General features: G+C 52.8%; 2 protein-coding genes across 3 annotated transcripts; one reads left to right on the plus strand and one right to left on the minus strand.

Moving 5' to 3' along the window:
* Positions 1 to 954: 954 nt before the first annotated feature.
* On the plus strand, positions 955 to 5837 carry GBA (glucosylceramidase beta). 2 transcript variants are annotated; one of them, XM_044002184.1, is made up of 11 exons: positions 955 to 1103; positions 1636 to 1723; positions 1974 to 2165; positions 2310 to 2456; positions 2783 to 2916; positions 3275 to 3447; positions 3675 to 3912; positions 4289 to 4513; positions 4736 to 4899; positions 5447 to 5563; positions 5667 to 5837. In XM_044002184.1, the coding sequence occupies exons 1-11, from the start codon at positions 1077 to 1079 to the stop codon at positions 5770 to 5772; spliced, it is 1611 nt and encodes a 536-aa protein (XP_043858119.1). In that variant the 5' UTR covers positions 955 to 1076; the 3' UTR covers positions 5773 to 5837. The 2 variants fall into 2 exon arrangements, with proteins under 2 accessions (XP_043858119.1, XP_043858120.1); XM_044002185.1 differs by lacking the exon at positions 1636 to 1723 and having other exon boundaries at positions 977 to 1103.
* A 458-nt stretch (positions 5838 to 6295) lies between these two features.
* On the minus strand, positions 6296 to 12434 carry MTX1 (metaxin 1). Its single transcript, XM_044003220.1, has 8 exons — positions 11246 to 12434; positions 10036 to 10105; positions 9741 to 9820; positions 8139 to 8231; positions 7786 to 7968; positions 7520 to 7596; positions 6743 to 6897; positions 6296 to 6640 (listed from the first exon to the last, which is right to left on the minus strand). Exons 1-8 carry the CDS (start codon positions 12389 to 12391, stop codon positions 6426 to 6428), a joined length of 2019 nt encoding a protein of 672 aa, XP_043859155.1. The 5' UTR covers positions 12392 to 12434; the 3' UTR covers positions 6296 to 6425.
* Positions 12435 to 12528: the final 94 nt, after the last annotated feature.

A 12528-nucleotide genomic window follows, 5' to 3' on the forward strand; every position in this document is an offset into this window, starting at 1 on the left:
AAATACCATCTCATCCGGAAGCCTTCTCTCATCTTCCCCACTATCCCTGATTTACAGACAGGGGAATCCTGCAGTGGAGTCCCCACAAACTGAGCTAGTTGTTAAAATTTCCCTGTGGGCATTTACTCCTTGGAAACCAGGTAAACTTCATGTTTTGTTGATTGTTTAGCCTTAAGGAAAAGGAGAAAATGTTAACAATGCAGTTCCTGCTACACTTGCCATGTATCTCTTGCATGTAAACTCCGTTCCAAGTTATCTCTTCCTATGTTTCAATGTTACCAGGAAGAAAACTCTCTCTCAGTGCCTCGAAAGCATTGAATTTTGCAGAGTAGATACTTGACAAAGGTTTGTTGAATTAAAGTCGTTTAACCGGGTTTCTTCAGCAAAATAAACAGTATTTAAACGCAAACTCGCAGTTGAAACGAACTTGGACTAGGATTAGCATTGGGGGAACAATGCCCATTGCACTCGATGGGCGAAGGAGGCACACTGCCCTTTTCTACCTCGATTTACGGAAAATTTGTCTGTAAACCGAAGCACATTTAGCCGATCCCATTAAGCTGTCCATTACGGGCTTTAGGCTAAAAGCGGCGAAAGGTGGAAGCTAGAGGCCCCGGAGAGTCCCCCCGGGTGCTGCCTCTGGGCACATCCTGAGGACTCGGACTAGCCCACACTCCACTGGGTAGTTTTTTTTTTCCTAACGAAGTTTCCCGGGGGTGGGGGGTGGGGGGGCTGGTTTGGGACCTTTTTGATCCCAGACAGGACGTCCAATGTATGCCCCGCCCTCCCCTCCCCTCCACTCCCTACTCCCATCCGGATGCGGGACCGGGTCGGTCAGAGGCGACTCGGGATTTCCAATCCCCGTCCCTACAAAACTTGCGCCCCGCACAAAGATGGCCGGGGGCGTTTCGGCGACCGTCACGTGACAGACACCAAGCGTCACATGACCTCCACCCTATGAGTTCAGGGATGCAGTGTCCCTGCACTACCCGAAAGGCAGGCGCTCTCTGATAGCTCGCACTCTCTCCATCCCCGGAGCTGGGGAGCCCCGCCGTCCTCCTGAGCCCCCACCGAAGATGGGACCTCCGAGACGTTGGAGAGAGGTGAGGCACCCAGCCCTTCAAATTCCCCACCTTCCGGCGCCACGGCCCGAGACCTGAGCCTCCAGGTCGAGGACCGGGAAGCTCGGGAGAAGAGAGAAACTGGAGGTGTCCACCTGCTTACACACCTGGAGGGAGACCTTCGATCTAAGGAGGGAGGGAGGAATGAAGAATACAGCGCAGAGACAGGGAATGGGATGAGGGAAGAGGCATGGAGCCAGGTACCTGCTAGACACGGGATGGGTATGGACTCTGCCCAGCCTCCTGGCCGTCCCGGGAGCCCTATCCTTCATCCGCATCCGCATCCGCATCCTCATCTTCATCCTCATCCCTTATCCTCAGCCTCGATCCCATCCTAGAGAGGTTACTGGGGAGCTGGGGTAAGAAGTCAGTGGGAGGATGGATGTATAGGAAAAGCTCTGCTTTGGGGTAGGGACGGTAAAATTCCCTAGGTCAGAGGAAGGTAAGAGATGCGTACTGCAATTATCGCCCCCCAAATCAATCCCATTCTAAGTTATCCTCATTCTGATCTCAGGAACACCCCAGGGACTTGGTTAAAGTAAGCTACGTCACCGCAAGTATCTTGGGATTGCTCTTGCTTCAGACCATTTCCTGCACATCAAGTGAGTGACCAGAATAAGGAGGTGGAAGAGCACTTAACTTATAAAGAGGGCGGTGGGACTGAGAACAGAACTTTTTTAGTGCTTCCTTTGTGCAGTGCTGGGTAAATCGTAGGTGCCAGAAAATGTTTAATTACGGAGAAACTTGGGTGGAAGGAGAGGCACAGACAAGAGGAAACTTCATTCCTCTTCCTCCCTCCTGCCCATGTTTTCCTTGACTATTTCCCATCCCCCTGTGCATCTATCTATCCAGGTGCCCGTCCCTGCATTCCCCAGAGCTTTGGCTATAGCTCTGTTGTCTGTGTCTGCAATGCCACCTACTGTGACTCACTTGACCCTGTAACACTTCCTGCATCTGGCAACTTTAGCCGTTATGAGAGTACTCGAAGTGGCCGGAGGTTTGAATTGAGCATGGGGCCCATCCAGAGCAACTGGACAGGCAAAGGTAATCACTCTTCCTCTGCCTTATGTAGAACTAGGATCGCCATGGAACCAAGAGACTCAAGGCCTTGGGGCCTAGAGACACAGTCCTGGTGTTCAGGACTAAGATGAGATCCTTCCATCAAGTACCTTTTCTCTCACTCTCCAGGGTTGCTGCTATCCCTTCGCCCAGACCAGCAGTTCCAGAAGATAAAAGGCTTTGGAGGGGCAATGACTGATGCCTCTGCCCTCAACATTCTAGCCCTGTCACCTCCTGCCCAGGACTTACTCCTAAAGTCTTACTTTTCTTCAGAAGGTGAGCTATGGTATATATATTCACATTCATATATTCATATTCATATATTAATAATGAACCAAACTTCATTAATTACTTATTTAGAGAGCCTTCTTTGACCTAGGAGATTCCTACACCCTTCCTCAAAGTCTGAGCTCCCCTGCATTTCCAAATCCTCCTTCCTTCATCTTATAAATTCCTGAGGAGTCCCTTAGGCCTATTTTTCTCCCAGGAATACTTGAGTTCTTCAAGCCTTGATCCAAATGTATCAGTTTTCCAAACTAGACTTTCATGTGCTCCCCCACCCCCACCCCAGTCTGGCTATCTGAGCTGTTGCTCTTTCCCAGGCATTGAATATAACATCATCCGAGTGCCCATGGCCAGCTGTGACTTCTCTATCCGTGTCTATACCTATGATGACCACCCTGAAGACTTTGAGTTGAGCAATTTCAGCCTGTCTGAGGAGGACACCAAGCTTAAGGTGAGCATAGTTGGCACAAGTAGCTTTGCTTCCTTGAGGGTAAAGAAGCATCTAGCTGGGGCAGCTAAGTGGCACAATGGAAAGCACCGGCCCTGGATTTAGGAGTACCTGAGTTCAAATCCAGCCTCAGACACTTGACACTAGCTGTGTGACCCTGGGCAAGTTACTTAACCCCCATTGCCCCGCAAAAAAAGAAGCATCAGGCTGAGGAAGTTACACGATCTCCACCCCCAGCCACCTGTAGATAGTTATGGAGGAACAAGGGTGGGAACCAAAGACTAGGCCTGATCTACTGGTTAAGCCAGTCACTATGTCAGTTTCTTCACTTCTGTTCGTCACTATCTACCTATCCCTTCAGATTCCTCTTATTCACCGGGCTCTGGCTCTGGCCCAACGCCCTACCTCACTCTTTGCCAGCCCCTGGACATCACCTACCTGGCTTAAGACCAATGGGGCAGTGAATGGGAGAGGATCGCTCAAGGGAAAACCAGGGGACAAGTATCACCAGACCTGGGCCAACTACTTTATCAAGTAAGGAGGAGAGGCTGGACAGGGGTGGGGAGTACAGAGGTTAGCCCATGGATGCTATAATATCTGCCCTGTCACTCTGCTTCTCCTATCTCTGAATAGTCTTATCCTACATTACCAGTTTCTGTATCTCCTAGACTTTTGAGCCTTTCCAATGAATCGTGTCAAGAACTTTCTCTCAAATTCCAGTGTAGGGGTCACCATTTTCCTTGTTCTGCATCTCTCTTTAGGTTCCTGGATGCTTATGCAGAAAATAAGTTGAAGTTTTGGGCAGTGACAGCAGAGAATGAACCATCAGCAGGAATGATAAGTGGGTATCCCTTCCAATGCCTGGGCTTTACTCCAGAACATCAGCGGGATTTCGTGGCCCTTGACCTAGGTCCTGCCCTTGCTCAAAGTGCTCACCATGACACCAAACTACTAATACTGGATGACCAACGCCTTCTACTGCCCCACTGGGCAGAGGTGGTAAGGCCTTAACTACCCAAATCATACAAGTCACTTTTAGATCAAGATCCTTGATTTTAGGGTACCTTTCTCTGGTTCCTAGAGATCTAGGGTCCCAGGAACGTAGGACACTTTTTTTCCTGGAGGCCTAGGTCATTTTGATCTTGCTAGACCTTCCTAGGCTTCTATCATTCTGTTTGTTTTTTTGAGGCCAGATTTGAACTCAGGTCCTCCTGAATCCAGGGCCGGTGCTCTATCCACTGCGACATCTAGCCACCCCAAGGGTTCTATCATTCTGACTTCCCCTTCCCCCCTTCTGTTCCTCATTACATTATTCCTGGATCTCCCACCTCGGAAGGTGCCACTCCTTTAAGACCCCTTTTTCTTCCCTGGCTAGGTGCTGAAGGACCCTAAGGCAGCTCAGTATGTCTCTGGGATAGCCGTGCACTGGTACCTGGACTTCCTTGCCCCGGTTAATGCCACACTGGGGGAAACACACCGGTTGTTCCCTGATATGATGCTCTTTGCTTCTGAGGCCTCTGTGGGTTCCAAGTTCTGGGAGCAGAGTGTGCGGCTAGGCTCCTGGAACCGAGGGACACAATACAGCCACAGCATCATCTCTGTGAGTCTCACCTGTGTCTAGCTCATTTCACCATCAATTTCTCCCTTCCTTGATCACCTCATACCCAGTACTTGACCATGGTTATTCAGGGAGCTCCAAGATAGCTCCTAACCCAGGGCTGAACCAACTTTTCTTGCCTCCCTCACATGACCCTCATTGCCTTCTCACATGCCCCCGGGCTGAACCTGTGTTTCCTTGTCCCCCATCCCACCCCCTGCATAGAATCTTATTCACCATGTGGTGGGATGGACAGACTGGAACCTTGCCCTGAATCCAGAAGGGGGACCCAACTGGGTGCGCAACTTTGTTGACAGTCCTATCATCGTGGATATAGGCAAGGACAAGTTTTACAAGCAGCCCATGTTCTACCATCTTGGACACTTCAGGTGAGCCAGCAAGGTGGGTGTAGGTGAGGGGGTGGGGGAGGGAGGGAAAGGGAGAGGGGAGAGGCAGGGGGGGGAGAGAGGGAGAGAGGGGGAGAGAGAGAGAGAAGAAAGGAAGGAGCTAGAAGTAGAAGGGTTTTCTCAAGCAGGATACAATCAACAGTGGGAATGCCACATGCCTGGCCCACCTCTTCAGGAAAAAAGGCCCTGGAATGGATATCTCTCAGGAGAATATTTGGGGGTGCCATTCGTGATGACTGAGTCAGAAAGAAAGGGTCTGTACAGTTGGAAGGCTTCTAGCCTACCCTCTTCATTTAATGGCCTAGAGAAGTGAGGAAACCTGCTCATGGTCACACAGCTAGATAAGTATCAAGCGGCAAGATCTACAGCTAGGTCTTCTTGACCCCCAAGTCCAGCAGTCTGTCCTCTGTGCTGTGCTTCCTTGGACACAGAAGAGAAGCGGGCTGGGAGTCTCCTCTTAGAAAGCAAGCAGGAGCTGGGTCCAGATGTATGAGGGCTGGAGCCCTAATGCTGTCCATCTTGTGTATAGCAAGTTCATCCCTGAGGGTTCCCGGAGGATAGGACTGGATGCCAATCAGAACACCAACCTGGAGACAGTGGCCCTACTGCGCCCCGATGGTGTTGTGGTGTTGGTCGTGCTCAATAGGTGAGGAGGCGGGAAGGGGGGCACTGTGTGGAGCCCTGGCACTGCTAAGGGAAACAGTGCCCACTAGGGGGAGCATTCTCTGACTTGATCCTCTCTCCCCCAGCTCTTCCCAGGACGAACCTCTCACCATTGCTGATCCTGCCGTGGGCTTCATGAAGACCTTAGCACCCGCATACTCCATTCAAACATACCTCTGGCAGCGCCAGTAATGAAGCGGGCATAGGGGCAGCCCCGCTCGGGCAGTGGGCAATAAAAGCATGAAGCTGCTAACTCACCCATTGCTTCTGACTGGAGAGACCTAAAGCAGGGGGGTGGGTTGAGGAAAGTAGAGGGAAGATAGAAGATAGAAACTGCTGAGCTGTGGTTTGGGTGACTCACTCTCCCCTCCACTCAGTGCCAGGGGCTTGAGGCCCCCAGGGAAGCGGTAGGAGAAAGCCCTAGTCCCCTCCAGCATGCATGTATGAGTGTGTGCTCTGTGCTGGCTATGGAAACTGGCCCTGTGCCCAGAGTGAGCTCACTGTCTGTACAAACAGCAGATTCAGGGGACAGGGTGGTAGAGAGATGGAGTGGAGACCAGCAAAGTAGGGGAGCCAGACAGTCAAAGTGAGGGGAAGAGTGCTTTCCCAGAGGCACAGAGCAGTTAAGGAAGCCAGGTACTTAGGAAGAATCTTTGGTGCTGATAACCAAGGCCCATGCAGATGGGTGCTAAAGGGAGACTCTCTGACACCAGGCCACTGTGAGCAAATTTATTCCAGGAGGTGGAAATGGCCACCCCACCTCTGGAAGTGCCCCAAATGGGGGCGGACAGGGGCCAATTGGAATGCACAGCAGTAGGAAAGTCAGTTCAGGGAACATCAGGATGTTATTCATCCTCCTCTTCCTCAGCGATACCCAAGGCCCGGGTGCCTGATGTTCGAGTAGGAGCTGCCCGCTGTATCGAGATGATGCCGCTGAGCAGGGCATAGCCCACCATGGCTGCCACACCAGCCAACACTGACAGGATCTGCCCCCTCCGCCGGTACGGTTCTTCGTCAGTCTCTGAGGCTGAAGGTGCTGGGCGTGGGGGTGGTGCTTCAGCTGAGGGAGAGGAAGAGGAAGGGAAGAATGTTAAGTGAATGATGGGGTCAGAAGGCAAAGTTTTTGCTTGTTCTGCCCTTCACCAATGCCCTTCCATCTTACCTCCATCCCAAGGGAAGTAGAGACTGAGGATATGGGTGCAGTAAGCACACAAGTTGCTCAGCCCTCGAACATGGCTTTGTAGTTTCCCATTAGGCAGCTTAGCCTGAAGCAGCAAGGCCACATAGCTGAAGACAAAGGCATCCAGGGAGGCAGGACTGGGGCAGAAATGGAGACTGGGGTTAGAGAAGATTTAGTGAATGTGGAGATGCAGAGAGAGAATAAAGACATAAGCCTGGGGTGAGCTACCAGGACCAGACCTGGGGTGGAAACAAGACTTAGGGAGACAGAAATGCACACAAAGTCTGAGATACGTGTTGAGTCCCCCAGGTCCTGGTGGGGGGTGGGGTGAGCCCTGAATGGGGCTCTGTCCTAACACTGGATAAAGGACACATTGAGTAGGGAGGCAGCCCTGGTCCTGGCTGGCTTCACAGCCCTCTCCCCACTCGAAAGGATTCCCTGATCCTACAGACAGCCCCACTGTCACCTAGAGCTTTTGCTTACCTTAAACAACCTGGCCCCCCCTGGAAGGGGGCAGGGTGTCTTATCCTTTTCCTAAACCTTACCGCAGTCCTTGCTTACCCACCTCTGGCCCCAGCCTGCCCCAGCGTCCCTCCTCTTTTTGCCCATATAAGCATCCTTCTGTTATTCACCCATGACCAGGCAAAAGGCCTTGTGGTCTCCAAATTAGCCCATGTCTTCCTGATTCTCCAAACCTTCTCACAGGTCCTTGCCCACCTCTGCCCCTTCCCCCAAATGCGTCTTTAGGCTCAGACTCACGAGTCTCCGAAGAAGAACTTCTGGGATCCCAGACGCTGAGAGAGCAGAGTCAGGCACTCCCGGGCCTCTCGATAGAGCTAAGCGGGGCAGGGGAGGGCGGGAGGGATGGCACAGACAATGGGACAGCCTCAGGCATGGGTGGCCTCACCTCTTTGACACTGCCACCCCACATCTGCACTCAAAACATCTTCCCCCCAGCCTGGCCCTGGCCCCCTGAAGCTGTTGAGGCCCCCCTCCCTCCCTGTAACCCCTTCCCCCAAAGGCACCTCCTTCTCCACTTCTTCCTCCTCCTCAGGCCTCTGATCCCCACACAAGAGCTGCAGCCGAGCTAGGTGTTTCTTCTGCATTCGGCCTGGGTAGAACAGGTTGAGGGGGAAGGGCATGGCTTCAGCATACCACTTTCGAGTCAGTTCCACGTAGTTCTTGGCATCAACCCAGAAAGTGTGGATCTAGAAGGAGACAGGAAAAGGGGGGGAGGGACAATTGTTTAGCTGGCTCCATCTCCAAGGACATCCACATTGTGTTCTCCGCATTTCTCTGGCCTATCCAGCCCTGTAAATCTTTTTTGGGGAATTAGGGGCCAGAGCAGTGAACACTTCAAAAGTGCAGGCACTCTTACCAACACAGGTAGCAACTTCTCTTCCAGCAGTGACATGAAGGCCAAGGTATCTGCCCCCTGCCGGGCTGAAAGATCATAGTCTGCATTGTATTTCTGTGGAGGAAGCAGTCATGAAGTGGATATTAGGGGAGCATCTAGGCTTCACTCCCCCCAGGCTTCCCCTAAGAACTTCCCCCAGTTATCATCCCAGACGGTAAACCCTAGGATGGCTCTGGTTTTTGGAGTAAAGACATTTCCCCTTCCCTCTGGCCCCCACGTCTGGACCAGCCAGTGGTCTGTTGGTGTTGGCAGAGTGCCCACCCCTTAGAACCTGCCAGCTGACGGGGCCTTGTGCCTGTTGGAGGGAGGGAGGCCCAGCCACAAACTCGGAGTGGCTCCCAGAGTTTCCATGGAAAGCTGGCACTATGCCCACCAGAGGCTCCTTTCTGACAGTGGCCTGCCTCTCCTCACACTCACATAAATGCCACAAAGAGGCCAGAGCCATACCCAGATGTAAGTTTGTCTCTGTATCTCCTCAGGAGCCCAGGGGACCTGAATATGGCAGAATGCAAGGAGTGCTGCCTGTCCTTTCACCCTTTAAGCCATAATCTTTTTGGTTTTAATTATTTTTCTTGACTACTAAGCATAGATTTTTTCTCCCTTCAACCTCTCTTCCAACTGAATAAATAAAATCCTTGTAACAGATCTGCACAGTTATCCTAATACCAGAGACCAAATGGCTTTAGACTTGTGTCAAGATAATGGAATGTGATAGATGAGATTTAGCAGATACTCAGGGGCCCACTTGGAGACTGGTTTAAACTGATTGAATTGAATAAAGTAACTGACTGCAGACTGGATTAGTGGTTTACTAGATGGTAAACACATCTGGCTGGTACTTAAGGGTACTTAAGTAATGGTTCTCAGAAGCTAACAACTTTGAACTTTGACCACCTTCTGGTCCAGTGAACCAAAGAATTTGAATGACACTAGCCAATCAGCTTGAAGAACCTCCCATTTTGGGGGAGGGGAACAGGAAGGAGGAAGCAGACACTGGGGAGAGAGCTCAGTCTCTTTGGCTGTGAAACATCTGTGTGGTGGCAGAGAATTTGAGAAGTGGGAGATTAGGAATGTTAGGATTGCCAGGTTATAGGAAATCTGTTCTCAATCTTTCTCTTTCTTTTACTATCTTTCAATAAACCCTTAAAAAACCTAAACTCGTTTATCAGTGATTTTAGCCAGTTTCCCCCCAAAACTGGGGGGACAGATTAGAACCCACATTTAGAATTTTAAATTACACAGACTTTTCCAACTACCAAGTTTGACTCTTGGCTAGAATTTGGCTACCTCATACTGTGGTCAAGAACCCCTTTCCTCTTCACATTTTTCCCCAGGCTATGCCTAGTCTATGTCTCAACCTCTCCTACCTACCCCAGTGTTATCACTTTTCCAAACCCATGTCTTATCTTTGGCTACCAAAGAGCTTATCATCCTTTGTCCACAGACTCTCTGTTATTTCCTCAATCCCTCCACTCTTACAAAAAGCAAAATTGAGAATGGAGGACAAGTATTCTGTCCAACCCACCACCAATATCCCTCGGGCTCGGAACACCTGCACCCAACCTGTTTCCTTAGATGAGTGATGATCTTGTGTGGCTGTGAGATGACCCCAGCATCACTTGTTCGGAGGGCAGGCAAGGTTCCTGGTATAGAAAGGGAAAGATGGGGTCATGGAAGTATTTCTGCATGCATTTGGCAAACATTTGTTAAGAACATGTGCAAAATAAAGTGACATCTACTATATTCCAAGGCCTGCAGGGGATTGTTGGGGATACATCCTGATTCCCTTCATCTCTTCTCCTCTTAGGTATAGCCCACCCCAAGCCTCCCCGCCAACCATTTGGTTATTAGTGGGTACCTGAGGGGCTCCTCCAGGGGTTGGTGATCTTGTGTACCTTGAGAGGGGCCCCAGTGAATCTGGCATAGGTCTGCAGGGAAGGAAGGGAGGAGGCAGTGAAGCAGTGCCCATCAGGTGGGATAGCTCAGGAAGAGCTTAGGATGTGCCTGTCAGAAGGGATAGAAGGAAGGCACTGCCATTTGGGGAAAGAAAAGCAATGGTCTGAGACTCAGGCCAAGGCCCATGTCCCTCCATATACAGTATATGACAATGCTTTTTTTGAAGAGAGATAACATCTGAGGTTGGACCCTGGGTTAGAGCATGTGTGGGCTCTGGGGTATAACAGGATTTACAATGGAAATGACTTCCTAGATCATCTTAGTTCAAACCCCATTTTGTGGGTCCTTAATGGACCTCTGATTTCCTAAGTGTAGCAAATTCTTGAGGAAATTCCCTCTCCCAATGCAGTTCTGCAACTCCACTACAGTTTATCATCTTACAGCTGACTTGCCCATCCTCAACGTGGCTGGCGTTTTTAGAAGCAGGATTACTTTCAGAAGGCCAACTATAGCACACTACCTCACAACTCCGTTTTATTTATATGAGGAAACTCAGGTCTGGGGATGTAAAATCGCCTACCCACAGTCACACTTAGTAAGTGGCAGAGTCAAGACTGGCTATTTGCACTAAAACACAAGGATTCTAGTATTAACTCAAGACTCGTGGGGAATCTTATTGGTTGAACCCCCTCCTTTTATAGATGAAGAAACCAAGGCACAGGGAGGCGAAGTCCAAGGTCATACGGCCAGTAAATGGTAGGGCCAGGATTTGAACCTAGGTCTGCAGATTCCAGATCCAGGGGTCTACCTGGCTGAAGGGTAAGGGTTCTTAGAGATCGCCTCATGGCCAAATGATCACCTAGGCACTAGATTCTAGTTCAAGCCTTTTGCAGATACGGAAACTGAGGCCCTGAAAGGTGAATTCACTTTGCCAAGGTCATGCAGTGTGAAAAATGGCAGAGGTGGGACTTCGCTCTGGCCCCTGGCCCCCTTCCACTAGACTGCGCAGTGGGGCGGGGGTCACGGATGCCCACCTCGGTCTCTGCACGCTTACCTCCTGCCTCAGTTTCCCCCACGCCACCCGCGCCGGGTCTCTTGCATCCGACCTCAGGCTCGCCTCCCCAGCCCCTGAGCGTCCCGGCTCCTTGACCCAGCGGGGTACCCGCCCTCACCAACACCACGAGGCTCTCCAAATCCACGGACGGCAAGCCCCAGCCCCCAGCCCAGCAGTACAGCTCCATGGGCGCCGCCATCTTTTCCGCCCTCTGTCCCGGAAGCACCTCCAAGCTCTCTGAGCACCAGTGGGCGGGGTAGGCCCTCTCGGGGGCCTGGTGAAAGAGGGGGGCGGGGCCTCCAGGAGGCTGGGCAGAAACCTTTTCGGGGGCGTGGCCACGAACCGAGGCGTAGAGAGGCCTCCCGGGGGAGGGGCTACGGTGTCCATGGTGGTGGGAGGCTCTCTTTGGGGAGGGGCTACGGGGCGGGGCGGGGGAGCGGCTTCGGTGTTCATGATGATGGGAGTCTCGCTTTGGGGAGGGGCTACGGGGCGGGGCGGGGGAACGGCTGTAGCGTTCGTGGTGGTGGGCGACTCTCTTTGGGGAGGGGCTACGGGGCGGGGCGGGGGAGCGGCTTCGGTGTTCATGATGATGGGAGTCTCGCTTTGGGGAGGGGCTACGGGGCGGGGCGGGGGAACGGCTGTAGCGTTCGTGGTGGTGGGCGACTCTCTTTGGGGAGGGGCTACGGGGCGGGGCTGGGGAGCGACTTCGGTGTTCATGGCGGTGGGGGGCTCGCTTGGGGGAGGGGCTACGGGGCGGGGCTGGGGAGCGACTTCGGTGTTCATGGCGGTGGGGAGCTCTTTTGGGGGAGGGGCTACGGGGCGGGGCTGGGGAGCGACTTCGGTGTTCTTGGTGGTGGGGGGCTCGTTTCGGGGAGGGGCTACGGGGCGGGGCTGGGGAGCGACTTCGGTGTTCTTGGTGGTGGGGGGCTCGCTTCGGGGAGGGGCTCCGGAGTGGGGCGGGGGAGCGACTGTTGTGTTTCTGGGAGTAGGGGGCTCGCTCCGGAGAGGCTCTGTGGGAAGGAGAGGGGGAAAGGCCTTGGAAGTGGAGATGGAGGGACCGCTGCGAAGAACGGCCCGGGCTCCGAGTCGAGGTCGTGGTCAGGGCTGGAGGGTGGCCTCCCCTAGCCTCCGGGCCGCGGTGTTGCTCGCAGTCTTTCACTAGGAATAAGCCCCAGCTCTTCTTCTGTCTGTGGCCTCGGGTGCCCTGGGCCCCCGGGGGAGGCTGCCCCCGAGGCGGGGCGCGGGGGGGTCCCCCGAGCTGCATGCTTTCCGTGGCGCGTTATGTTTGGAGCAGCCCGCGCTGCTAGTCTCCATGGAAACAAAACAGGGGCGGTGGCCTGGCCTCGAGGCTGGGCGGGGTGGGGGGGAGGGTTCGTGGACTGTCGTCTTGGAAACAGAAGC

The sequence above is a fragment of the Dromiciops gliroides genome, chromosome 4, assembly GCF_019393635.1.
Source record: "Dromiciops gliroides isolate mDroGli1 chromosome 4, mDroGli1.pri, whole genome shotgun sequence".
NCBI classification, from domain to species: domain Eukaryota; kingdom Metazoa; phylum Chordata; class Mammalia; order Microbiotheria; family Microbiotheriidae; genus Dromiciops; species Dromiciops gliroides.